General features: G+C 45.4%; 1 protein-coding gene across 6 annotated transcripts in view; it reads right to left on the bottom strand.

The window, feature by feature from the left end:
- Positions 1–252: 252 nt before the first annotated feature.
- The window catches only part of rarab (retinoic acid receptor, alpha b), a 177,564-nt gene continuing 159,342 nt past the window's right edge, over positions 253–18,474 (bottom strand). For 5 of the 6 annotated variants that reach the window (XM_090193140.1, XM_036938108.2, XM_090193139.1 and 2 more), the window contains 6 exons: positions 9,293–9,434; positions 4,428–4,588; positions 3,241–3,417; positions 2,622–2,826; positions 2,230–2,388; positions 253–1,824 (listed from right to left, as the gene is read on the bottom strand). In XM_090193140.1, coding sequence (XP_090049266.1) covers positions 1,619–1,824; positions 2,230–2,388; positions 2,622–2,826; positions 3,241–3,417; positions 4,428–4,588; positions 9,293–9,434 — 1,050 coding nt within the window. In that variant the 3' untranslated portion in view covers positions 253–1,618. Of the gene's footprint in view, positions 1,825–2,229; positions 2,389–2,621; positions 2,827–3,240; positions 3,418–3,581; positions 4,004–4,427; positions 4,589–9,292; positions 9,435–18,474 lie in introns of those variants that run through there. The other variant, XM_090193142.1, reaches the window with a different exon arrangement.

Here is an 18,474-nt window from a genome sequence, read left to right as displayed (position 1 = left end):
TACACGGACATAGATAGATACATCCTACAGTCAATGTGCTACAATGTGAGCATACTGGTAACGTGGTACAGTTTGTGACGGATGGTGGGGGGTAGTGGGAGCACATAGATAATGTGCTACAGTACAGAGGCAGTGCTGTTGGGGGTAATACATACATTATCCAGAAATGGAATGAGAGAGGGACGACCTTGGGAAAAGGGGGGGGGGGGGGGGGGGTCGTCACGGAGTTGTTGGTCTTTAAATTGTCAAATCTTTCTTTTTTATTTTTATTTCAGGTGAAGTATAAATTCAACTCTCTTTACAGGTTGTCAATGGCTATGGTGTTCCTAGCAGTCCGTCCCTTCCTTAAGCGGTCTAAACAGGCGACCAGTGATTCATGCCTTCACTTCAGGACACCAAACAAGAACAAAAAGCAAAAACATAAAAAGGCTTTGACAAAAGTGAAAATTGGCTAGACTCCATGTACTTTAAACACAAAGGAATACATCTTATGTACATTATTTCATGGCTGCTCTTTTCTTACAGGTCACCTTCATAACTCCACAACAACTTGACTCTGGATCATAGAACCACTGAAAGAAAATACTGTAAATGGAACAAAACCAGAGAGATGCCAACCCAACCTGGTCCAATTTGTGTTTTGTGTCTCAATTTGATCCAACTTGTGAACGTGACAGTGCAAGAGGTCTAGTGCATAAAGTGAATTGCATCTGAAATCGTGTCGTCATTTTTGTTCTGCTTATCTTCTGATTTGATAGAAAAAAAACACACATTGCCACTGTGACTACTTAGTGTGCTGATCTTCCTGGGTGAAACGAAGAGAACAAAACACTAGGTCTGGGGAGGTGGGATCACAAATAACATCTAAGTTCTTAGAACAGTGAGAAAAATACTGAGAAAAAGATAGCAACTCCTCTTTTATGCATCATTCCACCTGGACAATTCAAATTGCAATGATTACTTTTTCAATATATATATATTTATATTTCCATATATCTTTTGTAAGAAAATCTGTCTCTCAAAGTTGTGAAGGAGAAGGAGAGGCAGCCCCCCCCCCCCCCCCCCCTCTGAGCAGCCCCCGTTTGCTGTCCCTGACAATATTTAGGGATGACTCGTGCCCAGTGTCCAGCAGTCTGTCTGTCTAGTTCCCTGCAGAAAGACGTGCGTCTTCTCGACCTCTTTACCCCAGGTCTGACAGGCACTGAGCCTGAATTCCTGTCCATAGTCTTGAGGGGGAGAGAGGAAGAACAGAGTCATCACTGAGGAGAGTAAACAGAACATCTCAGATGAAACTCCTTGTGTTGCGTCTGCCAATCACTGGCGCTGGTTCTGAGGCATGTCTATGGTGGTGGTGGTGGGGGTGATGGTTATAGTGCCATCCAGATTCAGTTAAGTATGATGGTGCCCGGTCTGGGGCTGAGATAGGGGGAGTGGGGGGACGGCTGTCTCTCCATTGAGGCCTGTGTTTACCCTCAAAGTGTCAAAGTCCGTCCTGGTTGGGCCCAGGCTTGGCCCTCTTCCTAACCCCACTCCACTCTGGCCTGGTTTGTCACAGTGTGGGAGTCTGTAGTCATGCCTTCTGGCTGTCCCTGCCTGGGGGGTGGTGGTGGACCCGAGTCTAAGGGGAGGGTGCAGGGGGGCTGCTGCGGGCTGAGCTGGGGGACAGGCTTGGGCTGCAGCTGCCTGGCGGGGCCCCTCCTCCGCTGGAGCGGCCCCCGCTGGCCCCCTGGCCCTCCAGACCCTCTGAGTTTTCCAGCATCTCCTGGATGAGAGGGGGCATGGAGCCTGGGATCTCCATCTTCAGAGTGATCACTCGCTCCGCTCCTGGAGGAGGAGAGGGAGGGAGGGAGAACAGAGAGGCAGAGAGAGTGAGAGGGTCATGTGTTCCACAAGGTTCGGCCACTACAGCAAAATATCATATGTAAGACCCTACATATTTTAATTTAAATAAATAACGCCTGATATAGATAGAAATGGTAGTAGTGTTGCACTGAGACTAGGGCTGAATTAATAGAGGGGCCCAAGAGGTAAGAAAAACAACACCAAATATACAATCACAGGAGCCAACTCAAAGTTTAAAATATACCAGAGAGCATAATTTAGCCACAGAGGATCAATCGTTTCTAAAACATTAACTGTGAATTAAGTTATATAACAAGCTCATTTAAGCTACACTAAATCTACCCTGTCAAAAAACAAACAACGCAGTGTGCAGGCGTGTTCTCTCACCCTTGGCGCTGATGCTCCTGAGGTCCGTGATCTTCATCAGCATCTTGGGGAACATGTGCGGTTTGTGAGGCCTCCTCTTCCTCACGTAGATCTTCAGAGCTTCCAGTAGGGGCTCCTGTAGTACGTCCACCTTGTCTGCCTGCTCCAGATCCTGACGGTCTACACACGCACACAGGCACGCACACAGGCGCGCACACAGGCGCGCACACACACACACACACACACAGGCGCACACACAGGCGCACACACACACACACACACAAATGAAAAACACATCCTTAATACCCAATACTAATTTGCTTGAAAACAAATCACAATTGGCCTCGTGATATCAACTCCCGGCCCTGATAGGAGTGCAATGCTGGATTTGAATTGGAGCCGCGGTGCAGTACCTCCACACAGCAGACAGATGCCGCTGAGCAGGCCGGTCTCGGCGTCGTCCATCTCCAGAGGGAGGAGTGTTTGGGCGAAGGCGAACACCAGGTCTGTGAGCGGGCCGAAGCCTGCGTTGTGCATTTGGGTCCTGTTCAGGGTCAGCCCGTCTGAGAACGTCATTGTGTCCTGGTCTGGAGTGTACCGCGTGCATATCCTCAGAATCTAAGGTAGAAAGAGGGAAGGAGGGAAAATGGGGGAACAGAAGTCAGTCAGTCAGTCTTGCGAGCCAAAATGGCTCTTCAGGGCCCATCTCCTGTAGCGTGAAGCAGCTTGATGTACCAGTACCCCCCCCCAAGGCAGGATGCTAGTCTATCACAGGGCCTTACACACACCCCTCACCCCCCAATCTATCTGCTGAGTGCCAAGCAGAGGTGCATCAGGTCAATTTTTTTATGACCAGGGATCAAACTCCCAATCTCAGGACAGACACTAACCACAAGGCCACTGAGTTAGTTGGAAAGGGAAGGGGAGCACAAATATATTGCTGTTCACTTTCTGTAGATGTTTTGCTGTTTGTAATAAATACACGCATGTCCTAATGTGTGTGTGTGTGTGTGTCCTGATGCGTCTTCTCACCAGTATGTCCAGACAGGCAGCCTTGAGCAGGGTGATCTGGTCAGCGATAGTGAGGGTGGTGAAGCCTGGCAGATGCTTGGCAAACTCCACCGTCTTGATGATACACTTAGTGGACAGCTCACTGAACTTATCCCACAGGTTGACATCTAGAGCCACGCGGTGCTCTGCACTGTTATTCTGTAGGGAGGGAGAGGGAGATGCATACATATAGGTTATTCTGTGATTCTACAAATACATTGGCTGGTATGTTGAGAGTGCAAGGAGTGTATGTTAGTCAGTGTTTGTAATACCCAAACATGTTGGCAGAGCGAGGGTAATGTGTGTGTGTGTATATAAGTCACCGTGGTGTATTTGCCCAGCTGACAGAGCGAGGGTAATATGTGTGTGTGTGTATAAGTCACCGTGGTGTATTTGCCCAGCTGACAGAGCGAGGGTAATGTGTGTGTGTGTGTATAAGTCACCGTGGTATATTTGCCCAGCTGACAGAGCGAGGGTAATGTGTGTGTATATAAGTCACCGTGGTGTATTTGCCCAGCTGGCAGAGCGAGGGTAATGTGCGTGTGTGTGTATAAGTCACCGTGGTGTATTTGCCCAGCTGACAGAGCGAGGGTAATGTGTGTGTGTGTATAAGTCACCGTGGTGTATTTGCCCAGCTGACAGAGCGAGGGTAATGTGTGTGTGTGTGTATAAGTCACCATGGTGTATTTGCCCAGCTGACAGAGTGAGGGTAATGTGTGTGTGTGTGTGTGTATAAGTCACCGTGGTGTATTTGCCCAGCTGACAGAGCGAGGGTAATGTGTGTGTGTGTGTGTATATAAGTCACAGTGGTGTATTTGCCCAGCTGACAGAGTGAGGGTAATGTGTGTGTGTGTGTGTATAAGTCACCGTGGTGTATTTGCCCAGCTGACAGAGCGAGGGTAATGTGTGTGTGTGTGTGTATAAGTCACCGTGGTGTATTTGCCCAGCTGACAGAGCGAGGGTAATGTGTGTGTGTGTGTATAAGTCACCGTGGTGTATTTGCCCAGCTGACAGAGTGAGGGTAATGTGTGTGTGTGTGTGTATAAGTCACCGTGGTGTATTTCCCCAGCTGACAGAGCGAGGGTAATGTGTGTGTGTGTATAAGTCACCGTGGTGTATTTGCCCAGCTGACAGAGCGAGGGTAATGTGTGTGTGTGTGTATAAGTCACCGTGGTGTATTTGCCCAGCTGACAGAGCGAGGGGAAAGTCTCCTTATGGGCCTTGCGGACACGTTCGATCATCTGCTCGGTCTCGGTACTCAGCACGTAGATCTCAGTACACTCTGGCTTCTTCTCCTCCTTCTTCTTCTTGTTCCTGTCGTTCCTCACCGCTGAGGGAGGGAGAGAAAGAGACGAAGAGAGGGGGAGAGGGTTATCCTTTGGGCTCAAATGGCAATTTTCCGGGATATGTGAACACTAACCACTACAGGTTGACCTCACAATCCTCACATAGCCATGCCATCTCCGGCCAAAGAGAGAACACAGAGGCAGTCAGAAAAACGATCGCTATCCCGGAGACCAGACACTACTGGAAACACAAACGCTGATCAACTGGGACATTGTACGTTGGGGGAAATACACACATCAACCACTAGATGGAACCATATACACTTTTTAATCCTCAAACTGGCACACACGCAGAGAGACAGAGAGAGACAGAGAGAGACAGAGAGAGACAGAGAGAGACAGAAAGACAGAGAGAGACAGAGAGAATAAAAAATGTGTTAGCCGTGTGTTATGTGAGAAATTGTCAGAGGAGAGGGTGTGAGTGAATTGTATGTGGGAGAGAGAGAGAGAGAGAGGGGAGCGCTGAAGTGCTTTGATGTGACAGTGTGAAAAGAGCTTAAGAAGGAGAATCTGTGTGTCGCTGATCTGGCACAATACAGACAGGGAGACATTGGAGAGTTGGGACTAACTCTCTGTCTCCAAATAGTAGCAACAGACACACACACTCTCTCTCGGTCTCTCTTTCACCTTCCTTCTCAATCTCTCCACATTCTGTCTACCCTCCTCTAGAGACCCACTGTATCACCACTAAGAGGTCGACCGATTAATTATGGCCGATATCAAGTTTTCATAACAATCGGTAATTGGCCGTTGTGGACGCCGATTATGGCCGATTACGTTGCATTCCACGAGGAAACTGCGTGGCAGGCTGACCACCTGTTATGCAAGTGCAGTGTCAAAAAGGACCTTGTGGCTGCAAGGAGCCAAGGCAAGTTGCTAGCGAGCATTAAACTTAACTTATAAAAAACAATCAATCAATCTTCACATAATCACTAGTTAACTACACATGGTTGATGATATTACTAGGTTAACTGGCGTGTCCTGCGTTGCATATAATCAATGCGGTGGCTGTTAATTTATTATCAGCCTACTTTAACTTTGACAAACGGATGATAATTTAAGAAAAGCACAATCGTGAAAAAAGCACAATCGTTGCACGAATGTACCTAACCATAAACATCAATGCCTTTCTTAAAATCAGTACACAGAAGTATATATTTTTAAACCTGCATATTTAGTTAAAATAAATGCATATTAGCAGGCAATATTAACTAGGGAAATCTTGTGTTCAGTGCAAGCAGAGTCAGGGTATATGCAACTGTTTGGGCCGCCTGGCTCATTGCGAACTGTGTGACCGTAATTAATTTGCATGAATTTGACATAATTATGACATAACATTGAAGGTTGTGCAATATCTAGACTTAGGGTTGCCACCCGTTTGATAAAATACGGAACGGTTCCGTATTTCACTGAAAGAATAAATGTTTTGTTTACGAAATTATAGTTCCCGGATTTGACCATATTAATGACCAAAGGATCGTATTTCTGTGTTTATTAGAATCAAGTCTATGATTTGATATTTGATAGAGCAGTCTGACTGAGTGGCGGTAGGTAGCAGCAGGCTCGTAAGCATTCAAACAGCCCTTTCCTGCATTTGTCAACGTTTATGACTTCAAGCCTATCAACTCCTCGGATTAGGCTGGCAATACTAAAGTGCCTATAAGAACATCCAATAGTCAAAGGTATATGAAATAGAAATGGTATAGAGAGAAATAGTCCTATAATTCCTATAATAACTACAACCTAAAACTTCTTAACTGGGAATATTGAAGACTCATGTTAAAAGGAACCACCAGCTTTCATATATTCTGAGCAAGGAACTTAAAACTTAGCTTTTTTACATGGCACATATATATTGCACTTTTACTTTCTTATTCAAAACGGTTTTGCATTATTTAAACCAAAATTGAACATGTTTCATTATTTATTTGAGACTAAATTGATTTTATATATGTATTATATTAAGTTACAATAAAAGTGTTCATTGTGCATTCAGTATTGTTGTAATTGTCATTATTACAAATATAAATATATAAAAAATAAAACAATACAAAAATATTTCATTTTATATATATATATTATTTTTAAATCGGCCGAGTAATCGGGATCGATGTGGAAAAATCATAATCGGTCGACCTCTAATCTTCACGTCATATTTCTATATTCTCAATGTATTAAGAGCTGCCAAAATAAGGCAATGACACATATATGTGTGTGTGTGTGTGTGAGTGAGAGAGTGTGTGTGAGTGAGAGAGTGTGTGTGAGTGAGAGAGTGTGTGTGAGTGAGAGAGTGTGTGTGAGTGAGAGAGTGTGTGTGAGTGAGAGAGTGTGTGTGAGTGAAAGAGTGTGTGTGAGTGAGAGAGTGTGTGTGAGTGAAAGAGTGTGTGTGAGTGAAAGAGTGTGTGTGAGTGAAAGAGTGTGTGTGAGTGAAAGAGTGTGTGTGAGTGAAAGAGTGTGTGTGAGTGAAAGAGTGTGTGTGAGTGAAAGAGTGTGTGTGAGTGAAAGAGTGTGTGTGAGTGAAAGAGTGTGTGTGAGTGAGAGAGTGTGTGTGAGTGAAAGAGGGTGTGTGAGTGAAAGAGTGTGTGTGAGTGAGAGAGTGTGTGTGAGTGAAAGAGTGTGTGTGAGTGAGAGAGTGTGTGTGAGTGAAAGAGGGTGTGTGAGTGAAAGAGTGTGTGTGAGTGAGAGAGTGTGTGTGAGTGAAAGAGTGTGTGTGAGTGAAAGAGTGTGTGTGAGTGAGAGAGTGTGTGTGAGTGAAAGAGGGTGTGTGAGTGAAAGAGTGTGTGTGAGTGAGAGAGTGTGTGTGAGTGAAAGAGTGTGTGTGAGTGAAAGAGTGTGTGTGAGTGAAAGAGTGTGTGTGAGTGAAAGAGTGTGTGTGAGTGAAAGAGTGTGTGTGAGTGAGAGAGAATTGGAAAGAAGAAGGGAACCATGATAAATAAGATGCTCTCTTTCCTCAGGGCAGCACAGCACTGTTCACTATGTGTGTTACACTGTTGTTCCCCAGAGACAGAGCTGCCAGCGTGGGCCCAGAAAGCACAACCTAATGAAGCCATTAAAGAACTATTAGCCTGGCACTCTAATCAGTCACAGGCACACACACACACACGACGACGACTTAGTAAATAGCATCAGTGTGTGTCACCCCCCTTCAGAGATAAGAGTCTTGCTGTTAGGGGTTCTAGGTTGACCGTTCCAGGTTGACCGGCTCAAAGGTCAATCAAGAGGGGTTAAGACAGCCCTAGACACACACACAGCCCAGCTACACAACTCAATATAGATCCCAACTTAAAAACGCAAAAAACACACACCTGCTGATTTTGTCAAATATATATTTTTTAACCACCACAACACACTGTGCGCCACTTCCCAGGTGTAGTAACATACTCCCCACCACTAGATGGCAGTGGTTGATTTCCCTAGCGGCCTTGACTGGGATGAATGTTGCTATAAACCAGCGCCTCGGAACACTGAGGAGAACTCACTTACAGGGGGCCTAGAGGATAATGTGCTAAGAGATTGTTTTAGCGCTTAGCCTCATTGAAGCCTATAGGGGGATATACAGTGTGTGTGAGCATATGTGTGTGGTGGATGTGTAGGAGGGCGTGGACCGAGGGAGGGAAGCCATCATGGGGTGTGGCGGGTTGCGCATCATTGCTTCGTGATTTAAAAAAAAAAATGTCTCGAAATGTAATGGAACCATCACTTTTTGTCCTGTCAGCGCATGGTCCTTTGAATATCTACTTCGGGAAGGCATTTCTTGGGAGTATTCACTCAGAAGAGACAGGCGAACGAACGAGAGAGAGATGTCTACTGTTCATTTTTATTGTTTATTTCGCTGTTGTTTATCATCTACTTCACTTGCTCTGACAATGTTAACATATGTTTCCCATGCCAATAAAGCCCCTTAAATTGAGTGAGTGAGAGAGTGAGTGAGTGAGTGAGTGAGTGAGTGAGTGAGTGAGTGAGTGAGTGAGTGAGTGAGTGAGTGAGTGAGTGAGTGAGTGAGTGAGTGAGTGAGTGAGAGAGTGAGAGAGTGAGAGAGTGAGAGAGTGAGAGAGTGAGAGAGTGAGAGAGTGAGAGAGTGAGAGAGTGAGAGAGTGAGAGAGTGAGAGAGTGAGAGAGTGAGAGAGTGAGAGAGTGAGAGAGAGAGAGAGAGAGAGAGAGAGAGAGAGAGAGAGAGAGAGTGAGAGAGTGAGAGAGTGAGAGAGTGAGAGAGTGAGAGAGTGAGAGAGTGAGAGAGTGAGAGAGTGAGAGAGAGAGAGAGAGAGAGAGAGAGAGAGAGAGAGTGAGAGAGTGAGAGAGTGAGAGAGTGAGAGAGTGAGAGAGTGAGAGAGTGAGAGAGTGAGAGAGTGAGAGAGTGAGAGAGTGAGAGAGTGAGAGAGTGAGAGAGTGAGAGAGTGAGAGAGAGAGAGAGAGTGAGAGAGTGTGAGAGTGTGAGAGTGTGAGAGAGTGAGAGAGTGAGAGAGTGAGAGAGTGAGTGAGAGAGTGAGAGAGTGAGAGAGAGAGAGAGAGAGAGAGAGAGAGAGAGAGAGAGAGAGAGAGAGAGAGAGAGAGAGAGAGAGAGAGAGAGAGAGAGAGAGAGAGAGAGAGAGAGAGAGAGAGAGAGAGAGAGAGAGAGAGAGAGAGAGAGAGAGAGAGAGAGAGAGAGAGAGAGAGAGAGAGAGAGAGATAGAGATAGAGATAGTACTCACACTCCTTGGACATGCCCACTTCTAAACACTTCTGCAGGCGGCAGTACTGGCAGCGGTTGCGGGTGACCTTGTTGATGATGCAGCCCTTCTCTCGGTGACAGGTGTACACCATGTTCTTCTGGATGCTTCTCCGGAAGAAACCCTGAGAGAACGAGAGGGGTCGGCTGTGACATTTGCTTTAATTGCGCATAAAATGTCATTGTAAAAATAATTAAAAATAATAATAATTTAAAAAAGGTGAAGGGGAGAAAGATTGCTGTTATGTTCTTGTTTGGCTTTGGCAATATACACATATGAATGGCATGCTTTGACGTCAATGTAGCCTCGTGGAAGTGAAAAAGAGAGAACTAGAGAGAGAAAGAATAGGAAGACGAGAGAGGGGGTTGGGCTGATAAAAGGTCATTTTTGATAGCAGTGGTATCATCGAGATAGTAAAACTAGAACAGGCGATATATTTTTGACGATATATCACATATATACACATCACATATAATCACATCATATATATATTTGTTTTCAGAACTTTTATTTCCATGACTGATCACTTGTTCTCTCATCTCTCTGCAGCAGACATACGATGAGCAATATGTTCAGAACATAAAAAATAAAAATTAGAATCACAGTATCGAATCGCAACAGACATAGAATTGTTGGCAATTCCCAGCCCTAATATGTAACATGCTATCTTCGCACTCACAATTACACAACCCCCAATGAATCAATACAACACATCGACGTCTTAACAGTGCCCACACGGTGTTCAACTTCCCTTTCTGTGTGTGTGTGTCTGTCAGAGAGAGCAGAGTCCAGCCACGTGTTTCTCCACAGTGACTAACAGTGGCACCACCAACACCACACGTGCTACGCTCTACTCTGAATCATGCCCGATCACACTCTGCTATTTGGGCATTTTAAAAACGAGGCAGTCAACATATTTTAAAGACACGACTTTTACAACCCACTAAGCTGAGGGAAATGTGCTAGCTTTGGCAGCGTGTGGACACTTTTGATGCCAATAGAGCAATTTGATGGGGAGAACAGTGTGTGGGAAAGACTACGTCTATTAGGCATTAACAGCTGACATTTGAGTCATTTAACAGATGGGTTTTATTCAGAGCGACTGTACATACATTTTCTTGCCTTCTTTTTGTTGTACTGGTCCCCTGTGGGAATCGAACCCACAACCCTGGCTTTGCAACCTCCGTGCTCTACCAACGCGGCCACATGGGGACTATTATCTGTGTGTGTGTGTGCACATGTGTATGTGAGTGTCTGTTCATCTATGCGGCTGTGTGGGCCTAGCTTGGCCAGGGGCTAGGTTAGTTGTGCCACACCGGGTGGGCATTAACTCACTAGTCTTAAGCACCAATGAGCTCCCATTGGTTAATCCCTTAAGGGTCTTATGAGCATGCAGGGCCTGGTGGCATTTGGGGGGGGGGGGGGGGGGGGGGGTGCATCATACTAACTCCCATTCCTCCCCAGATAGTGCCCTCCTCATCCGTAGGGACGATGACCGCAAGAGACTGACAGGCAAGTAGTGTGGGAAGCTTTCTGCCTATTGTGTTGAAGTGTGGTGTGTGTGTGTGTCAGATGCCTTGCAAATACAACGCATGTTTGTTAAATACAATGTGCACGTTTCAACGTCATCGTGTGAATATCTGGATCAAAGTCACTGATCAGGACATTGCCCATGAACAGTGCAGGTGTAATAGGGCTTGTGTGTTGGAGTAACTCATACAGATCCATTCACACTGGAGAAGACTAACTGAGGTGGAGAGCCTTTGTTGCTGACCTATGAAACAGTCATCGTGACGGGATGAGTGAGTGATGGCATACAGAGATCGGTAGAGGCTGCTGGACAGAGACACACTGAGTATGCCAAACATTAGGAACACCTTCCTAATATTGAGTAGCACCCCGTTTTGCCCTCAGAACAGCCTCAATTCGTCGGGACCTGGACTCTACAAGGTGTCGAAGGCGTTCCACAGGGATGCTGGCCCATGTTGACTCCAATGCTTCCCACAGTTGTGTGAAGTTAGCTGGATGTCCTTTGGGTGGTGGACCATTCTTGATACACACGGGAAACTGTTGAGCGTGAAAAACCCAGCAGCGTTACAGTTCTTGACAAAAAACAGGTGCACCTGACACCTACTACCATACCCTGGTCAAAGGCACTTAAATCTTTTGTCTTGCCCATTCACCCTCTGAATGGCACACATACATACACAATCCATGTCTCAATTGTCTCAAGGCTTAAAAATCCTTCTTTAACCCGTCTCCTCCCCTTCATCTACACTGATTGAAGTGGATTTAACAAGGGACACCAATAAGGGATCATAGTTTTCACCTGGACTCACCTGGTCAGTCTGTGTCATGGAAAGAGCAGGTGCTCCTAATGTTTTCTACACTCAGTGCATGCGCCGATATGTGAAACAGGACAACGGATTTGACAGGAAGACAGATGAATATTTGAAAAAAACACACAAAAGAAAACCGGTAAAGAATAAAAGCACAGTTAAAAAAGGACGGTCAGATAGGAGAGAAGAAGAGTAGACAGGCAAGCAAACAAACCAACATACCGAGCGTAAACAGAGGGCCAAATACAAACAGATAGAAAAGGGATGAATAAACAGGCGGTAAAAAGAGACGGAGAGCAAACATGAACAGATGTACCGCCAGATGCAACTGAATAATGACTGGAGGAGAAGAAAAAGAACGATGCCCTGCAGCAACGACGAGTAATGCTTGTGGCGACAATTAGTGTGCCCCTCTGGTGTTACACTTTTCCCAGGAATATCACTAATCCGCTCCATCGCGCACACACACACTATTGTGGGGGAGATTAAGTGGCGACAGCCCCTAATGCCAGCAGACCAGAGCTGGTGTGTGTGTGTGTGTGTGTGTGTGTGTTGTGGCAGAGTGCACAGGCCAGGCCAACCACTCCTCTGCTTTGAGCCCTGTGTGAAGGTCAGGTGACCCGTTAAGCCTCCCCCAAGTCTGTCGCCCCTAATCAGGATCAGCGGAGCCAACATGGATGACTTGAAACCTACCATACATTAGCAAACATAGCACATCCGACGCCGTCCATTTTGTGCCAAACGGCCCTGGTTTCCTCAGCTTATGGGGTTTGTAAAGGTAGAGAAATGTAACAGAATGCAGCCGGTGAGGGAGTCAGTGTGGACATGATGGGGCGTGAATCTAGCCCCGCTACGCTGCGGTCGCATAGTGAACATACTGTATGTAAGCCTACCCTCCCAGGCAGAAGGTAGACAGTCATGTTACGACAGGGGCACTGCCACATGTGGTGGGTGATGCCCTCTCCAAATGCCAGAGGAGATCCCTGTGCCCAGTTTGGCAGTGGCACTGCTTGGCATGGCAGTGGCACAACCATGAAAAATATTAAGCCCTTTGACTGGGTAAGTCTCTGTGCTATCATATTTATAGACTCCCACTGATTCAAACAGCAAATTCTTCATAACATCAGGCATTAGTATTAGGTCAACTTGGAATCCATGGAAAACTAGCAGTAAGCACTAACTAAAATAGTGAAGTCCATTGTTGTTCTAGTGGTGTGTGTTTGATGCTTCATGGGATTATGCTGCCCTACACTGGCCAATCAGCATCCAACGCAGGCCAATCAGCATCCAACGCAGGCCAATCAGCATCCAACGCAGGCCAATCAGCATCCAACGCAGGCCAATCAGCATCCAACGCAGGCCAATCAGCATCCAACGCAGGCCAATCAGCATCCAACGCAGGCCAATCAGCATCCAACACAGGCCAATCAGCATCCAACACAGGCCAATCAGCATCCAACACAGGCCAATCAGCATCCAACACAGGCCAATCAGCATCCAACACAGGCCAATCAGCATCCAACACAGGCCAATCAGCATCCAAAACAAGTAGAGAGAGACCCTACTCCTAGAGCTACAGATATCTAGGAACTGATCTAGAAAGACGAGCCTACACTCCCTAGAAAGAGAGTGTGTGAGAGATAACCTCTCAGTCCCTTAAATATGCATTACAATATCACAGCCGGCATGAAATAATCATGGCGGAAAGAGGTGAGCTAGGTGATTTCACACCGCTGCAAACACCATGGTCGTGTAACTCCCCTACCACTCTTCATGCAGTCCAGGGCTGTGGTTTTATTATGGCGTCGAAGTGTACATCCCAAAAGGCACCTCAAATAGGGCGTGACTTGGGATGCAGCCACAGGTAGGAACTCTTTCTCTCTGATTCTGCTATGGGCTGGGATGAGGGCACTAACTCCTACGTGGCATCCAGCTTGGTAGTTGATGCCTTATTGATGCTCCCTCTTCCTAGAGAGGTCCTGGGTTTGGGGTCAGATAGGAAGGATACCTCAGAGACCCTTAGAGGAACCAGACCGCGACGGGCCGTGGCAGAACCAACTAGCCTTGTTCGTTCTTGGTTGTTTTCCATTTGCAGTGGAACTGGAAACGGGACTAGGTTTCATTGGCGGAGGAAACAAATGTCTAGTGACGATTTTAGGAGCACGGCCGTTGACGCCATCCGACAGTGACATTGTTGTGATGCGTACTGGAGGCATTAGCATGACTGTTTTGTGCCATCCTTTTACTTTCTGTTTGCGGGCAGCAATGGAGAGTGAACAGAATAGAGGAGACAGCTGAAACGAGCCCGAGAAATGCACAACGTATCATCCTGCGAAGAGAGGATCGTTTCAGCCGGTTGAAAGACCAGTTTATGCGTCGGAAGGCTCTTCCCAGGTGTTCACAATCTTTTTGAGCTTTAGAGGTATTCGTTAGCGTAGCTGTACCGTTCGTAGTCAGATTTTCCTTCCTCTGTTGAGAGGTGTACTACGCACACACAAATGCACATGAACCTACTAAATAGTATGTCCAAAACAGTCCGTTTCCTCTCACTTGCCTTTTTGACAGCTACAGCTGTTAGTGACCTGAAATCCCCTGGACTGAAACTCAGTAATTACAAGGTGTGAAGAATGTTCTGGCAGCAGAGGGCTGGTGACGTGGTCGAAGACCGGCCTAGCGCACTGGAACTACAACCATAGCTAAAGAACTACAGGAGCGAGCTCTGGAACTAAAACAATACACTGTGGCTAAACTACAGGAGCTCGAGCTAACAATACTGGAACTACAGCAATATAAAAAGAGAGGGGGGCGGTTAGCGCTTTACAGGAGAGAAGTGCTGATGTTAGTAAAGAGGACTAGAGCTGTGTTCGGATATTCGTACTAACCGCACTAATTGGGTATGTAGTCTGCTTATTGGTCATAGTATGGATATAGTTATTATGCCAAAAGTTCCCAGATGTCGTACTACATTCGTCAAAATACGAAGTATACAAGCAGTGGACACCATTTCCCTGCTTTTAGGGCCCATAATGCAACTCTTCAGAAAACGGGCGTGGCTTCACAACGTTTTCAGATTGGAAGAAATGGTGGAAAATATGCTGCCGAAGTCCGACGAGAGCGGATACAAATTCATTGATTTAACTAATTATGAAAATGTTGAGCAATGTAATAAAGCAATTACTTTTCAAATAAGTTGTGCTACACGTTATGTTGACTGACAATTTGCTAGTTATGCTATCCTGCATTACAGCAGTACGTACTGGAATGTTAGCTAGTTACCTAACGTCAGCTGGCTACTAATACATCGAACTAGCTAGTATATTAACTATATGCGATCTAACTACCCAACGTTTATTGACTTGATTATTCACATCCTTCTTAGCTAAGTGGTATAGTCGTTGTGCGTTCTTAACGGACATTGTTAATTCTGGCTATCTACTCCGATTTCAGAGCACTCTCGTCTGAGTGTGCCAGAGCGCAGAATAACTTAGGAATTTACGAACACTCAACACCTGTTGAATATGGCCGGTGTCAGTAAACATCAGCCAAATCAGCCAGTCACCAACACTCTGGATAACATGTAAACAGCCTAACCAGCTCTGCTAGGGAGAGTAAAATGGTCAGAGTGAGGTGTTCTCTCATTTATTTCTGGATGTAACTAGCAAGCTAGCTAACTTTAGCCAGTTAGCTTGGGTGCTTGACTGCCGGTGTGAGGTCAGAACGCTAGGATCGACCCTACTCCTCAGCCAGAGCGTCCAGTGTGCGGGACAGCCCTACAACGCTCTGAATTTACAGAGGAGAAGATGGAAGGTCTAGGTTCGGTGAGGGTTAAAAGTACACATACAGATGTCGGGAACACTAACTACACTGCCCATTACACACACCTGAAAAACACACACACAGGTTTCAGCCAGGCAGAATGAATGCCCTGTGGAACCCATGGGTTAAGGGTCTATAAATAAAGAGTGGATGACCCGAAGAGAGAAAGATAGGAATAGAGCGCAAGAGAGAGAGCGAGTGATAGAGCAACAGAATGAAGAGAAACATGGGAGAAGTGTGCAGGTAGATACACAGCAAAAGAAAGATGAAAATAGAGAGATCATCAGAGAGATGGAAACAGAGAGAAAAAGAGATGCAGGAAGAGAGGAGGCTGAGACAGAGGCGAGAGAGCGAGAACCTCCTGACAGGACTATGTGGACCTATATCTGATATGGGATCCTGGATCTCTTCCTGGCCGCCAGCCGACCTCTGGGAGCCTGAGATTGACCCTGGCGCGACCTGGGACAGGGGGATCTACTCACAGTACGGTGACCTTCTACCGTGGGGGGGGGGGGGGGTCATCATCCATGCTCCATGCACCACTTCACTCCACACAGTGTCCAGCCTTCCCTGTCCTGTAAGCCTATTTAGCTGCACAACTAATCCTAGCCCCTGGTAACAGCCTGGAAGGGTGTGTGTGTGTACGAAACAGATTACTTGTGTATATGCACAGGGGTCACAGTATGCCGTGTGTATGTAACACGGCTAAATCCTCGGCCCTAATCTATGGCAAATGGCCCAGGAACACAAGGAAAATACTCAAGGGCCAGTCAGCACTTCCCCCTGATGAGGGGCCAAAATCTCAGTCTCTCACACAGTATCTAGTGGACTGACTATTGGTATGTGTGAGAGCATAATACCACTGAAGCCATGTTTGTTCTCTGTACTGAAAACGTCTTCCCTAAAGTGAACTCTGATGCCATCTATATGGATGTATGATCTCTGTGGTTATATGTAGTTGTTCAGAGTGAACTCTGATGACACCGTATGCAAGGATTTCCTTTGTGCCGTCTCAGGAATGCGGTCCGGTCTCTGGTATAAATGGAATGAAGGTCTCTAATCCTGCCCTTGGGAAAAGGTTTTCGGAAAACGCTTCTCTTTTAGGTTAGCCCATAGGCCTGTGGCCTAGAGGGTCTGTTTTGTTCATGCATGTTGGATGCATTTGCAGTTTGTTTTGGCTGCGTTTCACATTATTTTGTGTCCAAAAGAAATGAATGGTAAATAAGTGTCATTTTGGAGTGGCCTTTATACATGCTAACCCCCCCTGTTATTGGCATGTCCTGGGGGTATGATCTTTGACCGTCTGTAACTTTCTCACTCATCATTATTCACGATTCATTTTCCGTAATCACGGTAGCATCCACATTCATGTAGAAGTGTTTAGAAACATTATATTCTTATTTATAGTATAAGGGACTCCAGAATGACACAAAGCATTATTTACCATTCATTTCTATTGGGCACAAAATAATATGAAACGCAACTTAAATGAACTGCAAATGCATCCAACAAGTTTGTAGAGTCACAACGTTGATGTAGTCATTGCATGTTAGGAATATGGGACCAAATCAGAGGTCGACCGATTATGATTTTTCAACGCCGATACCGATTAATCGGACGATTTTTTAAAAATGTATTTGCAATAATGACAATTACAACAATACTGAATGAACACTTATTTTAACTTAATATAATACATCAAATAAAATCTATTTAGCCTCAAATAAATAATTAAACATGTTCAATTTGGTTTAAATAACACAAAAACAAAGTAAAAGTGCAATATGTGCCATGTAAGAAAGCTAACATTTAAGTTCCTTGCTCAGAACATGAGAACATATGAAAGCTGGTGGTGCCTCAACATGAGTCTTCAATATTCCCAGGTAAGAAGTTTTAGGTTGTAGTTATTATAGGAATTATAGGACTATTTCTCTCTATACCATTTGTATTTCATATACATATGACTATTGGATGTTCTTATAGGCACTTTAGTATTGCCAGTGTAACAGTATAGCTTCCGTCCCTCTCCTCGCTCCTACCTGGGCTCGAACGAGGAACACATCGACAACAGCCCTCGAAGCAAACTAACAGTACACTTCAAGTGACCCTCGTTCAAGATGGCCATACTTCTTCATAACACAAAGGAATAACCTCAACCAATTTCTAAAGACTGTTGACATACAGTGGAAGTGATAGGAACTGCAAGAAGGTCCCTTAGAAATCTGGATTCCCAATGAAACCCATTGAAAAGAGAGTGACCTCAACAACAACAAAAATATCTGAATGGTTTGTCCTCGGGGGTTCGCCTGCTAAATAAGTTCTGTTATACTCACAGACATGATTCAAACAGTTTTAGAAACTTCAGAGTGTTTTCTATCCAAATCTACTAATACTATGCATATCTTATCTTCTGGGGATGAGTAGCAGGCAGTTGAATTTGGGCATGCATTTCATCCGGACGTGAAAATACTGCCCCCTGTCACCAAGAAGTTAACACACCATTCCTAGGCCATCATTGAAAATAAGAATATGTTCTTAACTGACTTGCCTAGTTAAATAAAGATGTAAAAAAATATATATAAATATCGGTGTCCAAAATTTGTATTTTATTTTTTCCAATTAAAATCGGTCGACCTCTAGACCAAATACCCAACTTTTGATTACTTTTTTTATAAGAATCTTTATGAGTGTCAATAATATGGACCTCTACCTTTTTGAGAAGAAAAATTATTACTTGTTAAACTAAATCTGTTGTGTTCCTATAAAATAATATCATTCACATACTGCCTAGCCTGGTTCACCAACTACTTCTCAGATAGAGTTCAGTGTGTCAAATCGGAGGGCCTGTTGTCCGGATCTCTGGCAGGCTCTATGGGGGTGCCACAGGGTTCAATTCTCGGGCTGACTCTTTTCTCTGAATGTATCAATGATGTCGATCTTGCTGCTGGTAATTCTTTGCAACCTCTACGCAGACAACACCATTCTGTATACTTCTGGCCCTTCTTTGGA

This window comes from Oncorhynchus mykiss, chromosome 12, assembly GCF_057628025.1.
Source record: "Oncorhynchus mykiss isolate SJ-2025 chromosome 12, ASM5762802v1, whole genome shotgun sequence".
Lineage (NCBI taxonomy): Eukaryota > Metazoa > Chordata > Actinopteri > Salmoniformes > Salmonidae > Oncorhynchus > Oncorhynchus mykiss.
Note: the sequence above shows the minus strand (reverse complement) of the source record. Positions and strands in the feature narration are given on the sequence as shown.